Here is a 12253-nt window from a genome sequence, read left to right on the forward strand (position 1 = left end):
ATCCGTGGACACGAGCAGTCAACGCTTCGGGCCGAGACACTTCGGCAGGATTCACGAAGGGTCTCGGCTGAATGTTGGTGGTTGTTTTCACAAAGTCAGTCGAATTCCTGATGCGATGCGCATAGCCCCCAACAAAGGGAGACAGCATACTTGTTAAATGATTCATGAGGCAGTCATTAGGAGAATCTATCCCACTGATGATAGGACTTGGGGGGGGGGGGGGGGGGGGGGCGGCGCCTTCGTTGCGTAACTTAGGGCGCCTGTAAAGTCTTGGTGGTACCAGCGCCTGAGATAGAAGTGTCTTTCACATGTCTGCCGGCAGTCCGATCTCCTCAGTAAAGCAGAGGCCATCCTGACCATCGTATCCCTGGGATCTCGCTGTAGAACTCTGTCCAGAATCTGTTGGACTTCCCTGTGGTATTCTTCAAAAGACAGACATCAGGACCATTGCATTTCCTTTGTCCGCTGGTAAAATCGTGATGGCTGGGTTTTGCTATAGTGCCTTGAAGGCCTTTTGTATTGTTCCATTTCAGCAAAACGCCTCTTTTTTAGAGCCATAAAGACCTCTATTTGTATCTGCTCCGCAAAATCCAGTGGTAGCTTTCAGATCGTTTTCTCTTCTCCGCCGATATAGTCCTGATACGATATAGGTCTGGGAACTAGAGCGAAGTTTAGCCCCTTGGCGAGGACTGATTTAGTCACTTTGTCGACGCTTTGCCCAGTTTGATTGATGACAATGCTTTCTGGGTCCAGTGGTGGAATGGCTGCACTTTGTTTAGATAGTTGGAATTGTCTGGCAGCGATCCTTTGTGAAATTAGTTCACCTTGGGCAGTGGTGGACCTGTTGAGGTACTCACAGTTACTAACAGACACTAGAGAGTCGACAATTCCAGGTGATGAGACAGAATCTGTTCACGTCGGTATTCAGAGCGGATCTAATATAATGGACACGCTCCCGAATCAACGCTTGGCTAGCTCATCGCAGAATGCGTTTACCCGTCAGAGCATAACCGTTACTGCAGAACATGACTTCGCAAACTTAGGGATGATGTCCTTGTCCCGGCATCTCAGAAGAAGGCTAAAGAACAAAGAAGACTCGCCTTCTCTTTACGCAATGATTCAAAGCGACAAATATTACGGTGACCTGGCTTCCCGCAGAGGTAAGTGAAAAGGATCTAGTGTTTTCCTGGCTCTTCTGAGGCTTCCAACCAGGTACAGGTATTGATTCTAACCGACATTTTGATGACAAACTGGGCCACCTTCATCAGGGATGATGCCCAGGCATATCTAGTCCAGTGGTATTTATATCCCCGTAGTCCACCCCTCCTGATTGGTTAGTCCTCATCCAATCAGGTTTCTGCTCTCTCACCTGGTATATAATCAAATTCCAGTTCTTACTTAGAGCGAGACCTTCGTCTTTGTCAAAATTTATAAGCCCGAGAGCAGTTTAATCATCAAATATGCCGAGAAAGCATTAGATCCTTTTTCACTGAGTAGGTACTGTAAACTGTCCCATCATTAGGTTAGGGTTAATCAGCATTGTGGAGTTGCTGGAGTGGTGGGGCTCGAAGGCCCAGAAGGGCCTACTCTGCGCTGTATCACCATATAAATTCTTAAAAATATCTCTCTGGTGACCTTTTCAAAATGACCCACCCACAATGTCAAAATCAATTTTCTGCTGTTCTTTACATTTTGCTCTTAAGTGAAAAGACCTTTTAAATTCCTTTGGAGTACACACTAACCAATTCATATTCAGTAAGAACCAATACCCTTCATAGACTGATTTCAAACTGATCACTGATCAATGTTACAGAGTTAGAAACCATCCTATAAATACTATGAAACAGGTTGCATTCACACCAACAGCTTCTATATAACACTGTATACTAGCAAGGTTGCAAAAATGTAATGTAACAATTGCAAAAAATGTGAATTATTAGCGTGCTCTCAACTTACAGGAGCTAATACTAAATATTAACTTAGACGAAGTTACTCATCGCATTGTTAAGATCTGCACTGATGTATTCATATACACTATGAATGCCTAAAAGGGATACAAGGTTGACACGGTTACTTCAGAACAAACCAAAACCGCTGAGAGACTGAGTGAGGAACTCAACACTGTGTGATGCACTTCTAAATAATTGAGTTCCAAGTCAAAAAAAGTATGTTTGATCCTTTACCGCGAAGACAAGCGACAAAGACAATCAAAAATAGCGATGAAAAACTAATGAAACTACTGTTGTGATAGTTGAATTAGTGAAATTAGCAGTCAACAAAAAATATCCATCCCCTACTCAGTCTCTCTCTAATTCGACTAACGGCACAAAGGGTGAATACATGACTACTTATTTACCTGTACCATGCCCCAAGCCATGTGACAAATTACCATAACCCGCAATGAAAACATGCAACACAAGATACAACACACAGAAAATAGACACATGGCTCCAACACAAGTTGCTTCATTAATTGCCAGAATAGAAGCACAATCTAGAGAGCTGTAAAAACAGCACCAGTGGTGAGACGTGGCAAAGGTACAAAGATAACTACCTTCCATTTACACTGGTGGATCGCTCTTCCCCGCCTGGCAGAACGACAGTCAAATCCATGTGTGAATTCACAACACTGCCTTTCTGTTCCATGGTCAAACTTCCACGCTCTTGGCTTTTAGTTACGGAAGAACTCTCAACATTCTTGGAAAATGTTGGAGGTGCTGGCGCTTTTGGTTTGGGTCTTTTGCTGTTGATAAAAGAGAGATCAATTAGTTAATTTGCTTTGAGCAAAAGAATTCTTTAAGAGCAAATATTATTGTTAATTAACTCTTGGTCAAGGATTGTGTTCAGGCTCCAGTTGAGTGTAACAAACCCATTGGTGTCAATTAATGTGGTGTTCAGAGAGCTATTTATGCATGACAATCACGTGATCACAATGTTTGTGGGACTTTTATCCTGCACCTTGGCTCAAAGTTCCTAGGCAAAGGGAGTAAGAGTTTGAGGGGAAGTAAAACAAAAAATTTGATATTTTGATTGCTCGTCCTCTATTCCTGCCAGAAGAGTACAGACTATGCCTATGTTACAAACTCCCCTTGAATGGGCGCCCATCCATAATGGCGCCATGACAGTGAAGCAATCAGCCTGACGCTTTATTAGTTTGGGGTGCTCGGGATTCAATTCCAGCATCCACTGCAAACAGGTTTGTATGTTCCTTCCCGTGTGCACGTGGGTTTCGCTCCTCCACGTGCTCCAGGTTAATTAGTCATTCTAAATTGTCCCATGGTCAAACGCAGTTCCCAAATTGTTACTTTGCTTAATGGGTCATTATGTCAACTCCGTATTTCTTTACAGACATTCCTGATACAATACCGACATTTTCCAACCTAGTATTTTGCAGCATTATGACGCAACACGTTTCTCTTGCATTGAAATGGATGCTGAAATAGATGGTTATCTAACCATTGTTGTCTGTCACATTATCAGGATGCAACTGACCTCTGTATGCCCTTTATCACTCTGAGGTTACATTCTTGGTTAACATTATTCACTCGTTTGTTTCCTATGGTGGGGAAGTCAAGGACCAGAGGGCACATCATCAGAATAGAGGGATGTCCAATTTGAATGGAGATCAGGAGGACTTTCTTTAGCCAGAGTGGTGAATTCATGGAAATCCTTGCCACAGATGAATGTGGAGGCCAGGTCATTTAGTGTATTTAAGGCAGAGCTTGGCAGGTCCTTGATTAGTCATGACTTGAAGGGATATGGGGAGAAGGCAGGAGATTTGTTTGAGAGAGAAATGGATTAGACATGATGAAATGGCAGTGCAGACTCGATGGGCCAAACAGCCTAATTTTGCTCCTATGTCTTATGATCTCCCATTGCAAAGTCACATTGCAGTACTCCACCACCCTGCTTTGCCACAGCCAATAGCTTTGAGCCACATGAATTTCCTTGGTTTTCATGAGTATGAAACTCTTGTGAGATTCAATCAAGCCACTGTCTTTCCACACTCAGAATGTTCCAGAATTTCACTGTGCATCTCTTTCTGTCAACACACAAGTCGAGCAGCATCAATGGAGGAGAATAAACCGTCGCTGTTTCAGGTCGAGACCCTTCATCATGACTTGGTCCAAAACATCAGCTATTCATTTCCCTCCATAGATGCAACCTGTCCTGCTGAGTTCCTCCAGGGATTCTGTGTGTTACTGAAGCTTTCCAGCATCTGCAGTCACTTGTGTCTCCGAGTCAAACTGCGTCCTGTCAGTGTATCACTCTCATATTCTCTTACGGCTCTGGCGTTCATTCACTCCACTGAGTCTAAGCTGGGTCTACGAGCAATTCCACTAAGTCTATTCCTCCAACACACACAAAATGCTGAGGGAGCTCACCAAACCAGGCAGCATCTTTGAGGAAGAGTACAGTCGACTCTTTGGCCCAAAACATTGACTGTACTCTTTTCCAAAGATGCTGCCTGGCTGCTGAGCTCCTCCAGCATTTTGTGTGCGTTGCTTGGATTTCCAGCCTCTGCAGATTTTTGCAGATGCGATTGAAGTCTATTCGTCCAATTATTTCCCTGCACACGTGTGTATCAACTGCACCCTGACTCTCCTCCCACCCCTCACACAAGGGATAAATCACAATAGCCAACTAACCTACAATCTGATCAGGGCAGACTGGCTATGGCCTGCAGTCAATGAATGACACAGTGCTACACTGAACATTCCTAGACTGTTTCAAGGACTCTGCAGTTTGATGTTTAACATTCTGTGTGTTATTTGCTCATTTTTTGCCGTTTAGGCAGTTTGTTCTTTTTCTGCAGGTTGGGTGTTTTTTGTGAACAGGTTCCATGGTGTTTGTTTCCCGCCTGTCTGGGTAGAAGATAAATCTCAGGTTGTACACTGCATACATACTTTGATAATAAATGTACTAAGTATCATTTGAATATGGCTGTGTTTTCAGTTCCTTTAACTCTCTAAGGGTTCCATTTTAGAATTGTTAGTGCCTAATCTTACTATGAGTAATGTATCTGCAAAGTAACATCTTATCCCCAGGTGCTGGTTTTTTTTTACGGCTTACCAACCTTATTTAGTAACCCAAACAGAGATTAGAGCTGATTATTAAAGCAGACTTTATGAGAGGTTATAAAATGAGAAGTGAGAGACAGGGAGACATGACTTAGTCAGGCCAGTGGACAGACACTCACCAGGAACCTGGTTTTCAAAAAGAAAATTGGGTAGCACTCACTTATGTGCCCATTTAATACAGATGTTCGTTGGCTGGGATTTTTCGTAAAGCACAGGAGTGATGAGAGAAGTCCATGTTCTCATTCCACTTTAGTAAGTTAGGATATGGACTGGATTCCAGGTATGAAGTGGTTAGAGCAATTGAAGGTTCTGGGCCTGTATTCACTGGAATTTAGAAGAATAAGTTGGGAGGATCTCATTGAAACCTATTGAATGTTGAAAGGCATAGATAGAGTGGATGTGTCCTTCAGTGGGGAGTCTAGGACCAGAGGGCACAACCTCAAAATAGAGGGATGTCCATTTAGAACGGAGATGAAGAGGAATTTCTTTAGCCAAAGAGTGGAATTTGCTGCCAAAGGTAGCTGTGGAGGCCAGGTCATTTAAGGCAGAGGTTGATAGGTTCTAGATTAGTCAGGGCATGAAAGGTTATGGGGAGAAGGCAGGAGAACAGGGGTGAAAGGGAAATAGATCAGCCACGATGAAAAGGCAGAGTCCGAATGGCCTAATTCTGCTCCAATGTCTTACGGTCAAGAAGGGAGGGGATGACGAACAGGACCAAGCATTCGATTTCACATTCGTAGCCAAAGTTCTGACAGTGCAAAATTAGGAGTGAAGTACAGATGATGTTACATCAGCCACCAATATTTCCAGCTGGGCACGGGGAAGGGGTAATATTGTTAATAACACAATGGAGATCAAGTCACATGTAAATTCTACTTTAGAGAATGCAAATTAGTATGCAAGACAAAGAACTTGTTTTATTGGAGTCCAGCTATATCAACTATATTCATTATTAGTATGAATTCCCACGCCAACCTGACAGGGGGATGAGAGCAAATAGAACACAAAAAACCACAAGGTGGCAGTTAAATTCTTTCACACATTTTTATCATCCAATACAACCTCCACTGGTTAGCGGCTTCTTGCTCAAGTACAACGCACACAAAACACTAGAGGACCTCAGCAGGTCAGGCAGCATCCGTGGAAATGAATCAAAAGTCGTGTTTCGGGCCGAGACTCATCATCAGGACTGGAAAGAAAAGGGGGGAGGCAGAATAAGAGGTGGTGGGGAGGGGAAGGCTATAGGTAAAGCCAGATGGAGGGCAGAGGGGAGAATGAATTAAGAAGCTGGGAGGTGAAGGTGGAAAAGGCATAGGGCTGGCTAAGAAGGAAACTGATAGGAGAGGAGTGTGGACCATAGGTGAAAGTGAAGGAGGAGGGACACCGGGAGAGGTGATAGGTAGGTGAGAAGAGGTAAGAGGCCAGAATGGGGAATAGAAGAAGAGGAAAGGTGGATGGAGCGGAGGTGCTCAACAACACGGTTCTCCAATATATGTTGGGTCTCATCAATGTGAAGGAGGGTACAGTAGACAACACCTAAAAGTTGTTACAGTTCCTAACGGTAGAGCAACAGCTTTGATTGCTTCATCATGGTTATGGACTCCAGAAGGCAAAGGTGTTTGCAGGGTATCACTGCAGACCAGTCACCTGCTTATCAACTAACCACAGGACTGCTAAGATGGCAGCCTGGCAAAGGAGCAATGTCGTCCCAATGGAGCCACCTTTTCTGGGGCAGCATTAAGACCGTAAGACACAGGAGCAGAATGAGGACGCTGGGCCCATCAAGTCTACTCTGCCATTCCATCATGGCTGCTCTATCATTCCTCTCAGGAACCTGCCATCCCTGGTACTCTTGCTGTTTCCTGCAGAGAGTCCGGTCAGATTGGTGCCTCCACACTGAAATGCAGAGTCCAAAGCTGAGCTTTTCGAGGACAGCCTCCAAGCGGCTAGTGTGACGCTATTACAGTTCGTGGCGTGCTGGAGTTCAGAGTTCATTTCTTGCGCCATTCTGTAAACAGTCCCTGTGGAACGCGTGGGTGTTCTCTGCGTGCTCCGGTTTCCTCCCACAGTCGAAAGACGTACCGGGTAGGTTCACTGGTCATTGTAAACGTCCCATGATTACGTTAGGGTTAATCGGGATTGTGAGGTCACTGGAGCAGCGTGGCTCAAAGGGCCAACTCCGCACTCTATCGCTAAATAAATAAATGTGACAGCAATGCATTAGGAGGACTAAGGTCAGATAAATGTCCAGAAGGAGCAGCACAAGGGCAATTAGTTTGACCATTTCCTACAATAAATATCTGATGTCATCATTTGACAGCTTATTTTCGACACTTTAATTTTGTGCTTTAGTTTATTAAACAGTGCTCCTAGGTCAACGAGAAAAGGACAAGGCTGGAGAATGTCCAAATGCAAGTGGAGCACTTCTACATTTCTGGAGAGAGTGTGGCAGAAAAGGTGATTATTTCAATTGATAAACACGAGAGGTTCAACAGATGCTGGAAAGCCAAAGCAACACACACAAAATGCTGGAGGACCGCAGCTGGCCAGGCAGTATCTCTGGAAATGAATAAACAGTCGAGGTTTAGGGCCGAGGCCCTTCCTCGAGACTAGAAAGGAAGGGGGGAAGATGCTGGAATAAAAAGGTGGGGAAGGAGGAGAGCTAGAAGGTGACGTGTGAAGCCAAGTGGGTAGGGAAGGTAAAGGGCTGGAGAGGAAGGAATCTGATAGGAGAGGAGAGCGGACCACAGGAGAAAGGGAATCCAGGGTAAGGTGAGATAAGCAGGTGAGAAGACGCAAGAGGTCAGAGTGGGGAAAAGATGATGAGGTAAAACTTTTTTTAAAACCAGAAGGATAAATTGCTATTCATGCCATCAGGTTGGAGACTACCCAGATAGAATTATAAGGTGCTGCTCTTCCACCTGGAAGGCGGCTCAGGAGGAGGCCACCAATCAACATGCTGTATCAACAGTAAATCACACACTACTTCACATGCTACGTAAAGTCACCTCCATCCTCAAGGGAAAATAAACTCAGCTTCTCCATTCTCTCCTTGGAACTCAAGCCCTCTAGTCCTGGTAACATTCTTGTGAATCTTTCCTGCATCCTTTCCAGTTTAATCACATTTTTCTAGACCGTAAATAGACAACTGGAACTGTATACAATACTCCAGGTCTGATCTCACCAAGGTCTAGTGGAAATACAACAGGACATCCCAGTTTCTGCATTCAGGGGTTTATTGATAAAGGCAAATTTGTGTAATATCTTCTTCTCCACCCAGTCTAATAGTGTTGCCACTTTCAGGGAACTGCGTAGGTCTTTCCCTAGGTCTCCCCAAGTCAGGCTGTATTTGACAAACAACGCTTACGGATGCACCCCATTTCTGCACAAGCCTTGAAGCTCTTTAACGTATGTCACACTTTACAGAACTCTGCAATGTGAAAATGTAGAATCATAGTAGCTTCTTTAAAAAGACTAATCACCAGACCCTAACGTATTCAAGTCGGTCGTAAACACAAGAAAGTCTACAGATGCTGGAAATCCAAAGCAACACACACAATATGCTGGAAGAGACCTGGCTTGAGTTCTGCTGAAGGGTCCCGGCCCGAAACGTCGACTTCCACAGATGCAGCCTGAGCTGCCGAGTCCCTCCAGCATTTTGTGTGTGTTGCTATTCAAGCAGATGATTAGCATTTGCAGGTACTACCCGTCTTATCGTCGAACACAACTTTCAACCCAGGAAGAGCTGGCTGGAATACTTCAAGTGGAAGAATTGGTACAAATGTGCGTTATCCGGGGACGTCACGTGATGACGTAGGATCGAGACGTTGGGAATCCAGCTCCCTCGTAAAAAGTAATGAAATAGGGTTTAAATGAAGAGGAGTTAACAAATACCTACTGGAAACTATTTATAAGCAACTCAGGATTATCTTTTGATATGGCTCCTAAACTGAAACAGAAGAAAGCTACTACTTCAAAGACTGCGCAAATCGGCGGAGAAAAAGGCCTAACCATATCGGCGAAGCCTCGGACTCAAGTTGGATCTCCTCCCGGCGAAGTGCATGGCACTTCTGATGACGCGGGACAGGAAGTTGCAGAAATGTCGGCGGTCTCTAAGAAGAAACGGCAAGAACAACGCATGCGCGAAAGTATGCATGAACAGATATTAACAAATCTACAAATCCCAACTACGGCTGGAAGTGAAGTTGGAAGTGAATCGGAAGTGGAATCAGACTCTTTGGGAAGTTCGGAGGAAGAAGAAAAAGAAAAGAAGAAAGAGATTAAAAGAGACATAAAAGATATCCTGATATATATGATGAATGAATTAAAAGCTATAAGAACAGATATAAGAAGGATGCAGAATACACTCGATAATGTGGTGGAAAAACAAAAGAAGATGGACAATAAAGTTAAAGAGATGGAAGTAAAAGTGGAAGAAAACACTGAAAGAATAGATAAGATAGAAAACAATAATTTTGCCTGGACAATAGAAAGAAAACGGATGTTGGAAAAAATGGATGCGCTTGAGAACTCTAGTAGACGAAATAATATTAAAATTGTTGGTCTTATGGAAGGTACAGAGAGAGAAAATCCAATAAAATTCTTTCAAGAATGGATTCCAAAAATTTTGGAAATGAAAGAAGGAAGTCAAGTAATTGAAATTGAAAGAGCACACAGAGCTTTAAGACCAAGACCTCAACAAGATCAAAATCCAAGATCAATTTTGATAAAATGCTTAAGGTACCAAGATAAAGAAATGATCTTGAAGGTGGCTACTCAAGGTGCTAAAAAGAGAAATGGGCCATTGATAATAGAAGGGAAAAGAGTTTTTTTTTAATCCAGACATAAGTTACGATCTTCTGAAGAGGCGGAAGGAATTTAATCCAGTGAAAAAATCTTTATGGGAAAAGGGCTATAAATTTTTATTGAGCTACCCAGCAAAATTGATAATTTTCCTGGATAACGAAGAAAGAAGTTTTTTTGTTGACTATTGGAAAGCGGAAAAATTTGTACAAGAGTTACCTAATGTTCATGAAGAGGAGTAAAGAATTATAGAATTGAAATGGACTAATGATGAAGATTCAAACAAGGTTGGACTTGATGGACATTTATAAGGGAAAAAAATAGTCGAGGAGTATTAATTGGGAGTAGAGACATTAATTATTTTCTTTTTTTTTCTTCATTAATATATTTTCTTTTTTTTATGCTGGGGAGCTGGAGGAGCTCCTGATCAATGGCTGCGGTTTTCACGTGTACAATCATGGCGATTGCCATGACCCGTAAAATGGGGGGGGGGGGGGGGGGTAATGTTGTGTTCTTTTTAATCGCAACATTAGTGGGGGGGGGGGGTATTTTGGTTTTTTTTATATATTAGCTATCTTTCTTCTATTTTTCTTCTTTTTTGCCTGGATGGTTGGGGAGAGACTCATAGCAACATGGAGAATTTTAAAGAGTTCCCAAGGTATTATGAATGATTAATTTAATTAATTTAAGTTTTAATGTTAATGGAATTAATGGACCTGTGAAAAGAAAGAGTTTTAACATATATTAAGAAAATGAAAGGAGATATAGCTTTTTTACAAGAAACACATTTAGCAGAAACAGAACATAAGAAATTAAAGAGAGATTGGGTTGGAAATGTCATTGCAGCTTCATTTAACTCAAAATCGAGAGGAGTTGCAATTTTGGTTAATAAATCTTTACCAATTAAAATACAAAATGTAATAATTGATTCTGTGGGGAGATATGTGATTATACATTGTCAAATTTTTTCAGAATTATGGACTTTTATGAACATTTATGCACCAAATGAAAATGATGCAAAATTCATACAAGAAGTTTTTTTGAACTTGGCTGATGCACATGATAAAATATTACCGTAATAGGTGGAGATTTTAATTTTTGTTTAGATCCAGTTTTGGATAGGTCAACTAAAGTTGTTACAAAATCAAAAGTAACAAAACTAACTTTATCATTAATGAAAGATTTAAACCTGATTGATATATGGAGAAAAATTAATCCAAGAGAAAGAGATTATTCATTTTATTCAAATAGACATAAAACTTACTCAAGGATTGATTTTTTTTATTATCAAAAAATATTCAAGATAGAGTGAAAAGTGTGGAATATAAAGCAAGAATACTGTCAGATCATTCCCCTTTGATAATGACAATGATAATGATGGATAAGGAGGAATCGATCTATAGATGGAGATTTAATTCAATTTTATTAAAATGTCAAGATTTTTGTGATTTTATGAAAAAACAAATTCAAATTTTTTTGGATACAAATCTACATTCAGTTGAGGATAAAATTGTATTATGGGAAGCGATGAAAGCATATTTAAGGGGTCAGATTATAAGTTATACATCTAAAATTAAGAAGGAATATGCAGCAGAAATAGATCAATTGGAAAAAGATATTATAAAGTTAGAAAAAGAATCTCAAAGATATATGACAGAAGAAAAATGAAGACAACTTGTTAATAAAAAACTACAATATAATACACTCCAGACATATCGTACAGAAAAAGTAATTATGAGAACTAAACAGAAATATTACGAATTAGGTGAAAGATCACATAAAATTCTTGCTTGGCAGTTGAAAACAGAACAGGCTTCTAAAACAATAAATGCAATTAGAACAAGTGTAAATAAGGTTACTTATAAGCCTTTAGAAATTAATGAAACTTAAAAAATTTTATACTGAACTATATCAATCAGAATCACAAAATAAGATTGCTGAGATAGATAAATTTTTATCACAAATAACCCTTCCAAAATTAAATTTGGAAGAACAGAAAGGATTAGATATGCCCTTTACATTAAAAGAGGTTGAAGAAGCTTTAGGATCACTTCAGAGTAATAAATCCCCAGGAGAAGATGGTTTTCCTCCTGAATTTTATAAAAATTTTAAAAATTAATTAATTCCTTCTTTTATGGAATTAATATACCAAGTGGAAAGAATGCATAAACTCCCACAATCTTTTTTAACAGCAATCATAACTGTATTGCCAAAAAAAGATAGAGATCCTTTAAAACCAACATCATATAGGCCTATTTCTTTGTTGAATACAGATTATAAAATACTAGCAAAAATTTTATCTAATAGAATATCTAAATATTTACCAAAATTAATACATATGGACCAAACAGGTTTTATTAAAAATAGACA

At 40.9% G+C, this 12253-nt stretch overlaps 1 protein-coding gene across 2 annotated transcripts in view; it reads right to left on the reverse strand.

Moving 5' to 3' along the window:
• Window positions 1–12253, reverse strand: part of cobll1b (cordon-bleu WH2 repeat protein-like 1b) — a 170061-nt gene that overhangs the window by 60386 nt on the left and 97422 nt on the right. For both annotated transcript variants that reach the window (XM_073047431.1, XM_073047432.1), the window contains exon 2: window positions 2554–2742. In XM_073047431.1, the coding sequence (XP_072903532.1) occupies window positions 2554–2742 (189 nt within the window). The remainder of the gene's footprint in view (window positions 1–2553; window positions 2743–12253) is intronic.

This window comes from Hemitrygon akajei, chromosome 5 (assembly GCF_048418815.1).
Source record: "Hemitrygon akajei chromosome 5, sHemAka1.3, whole genome shotgun sequence".
Taxonomy (NCBI): Eukaryota; Metazoa; Chordata; class Chondrichthyes; order Myliobatiformes; family Dasyatidae; genus Hemitrygon; species Hemitrygon akajei.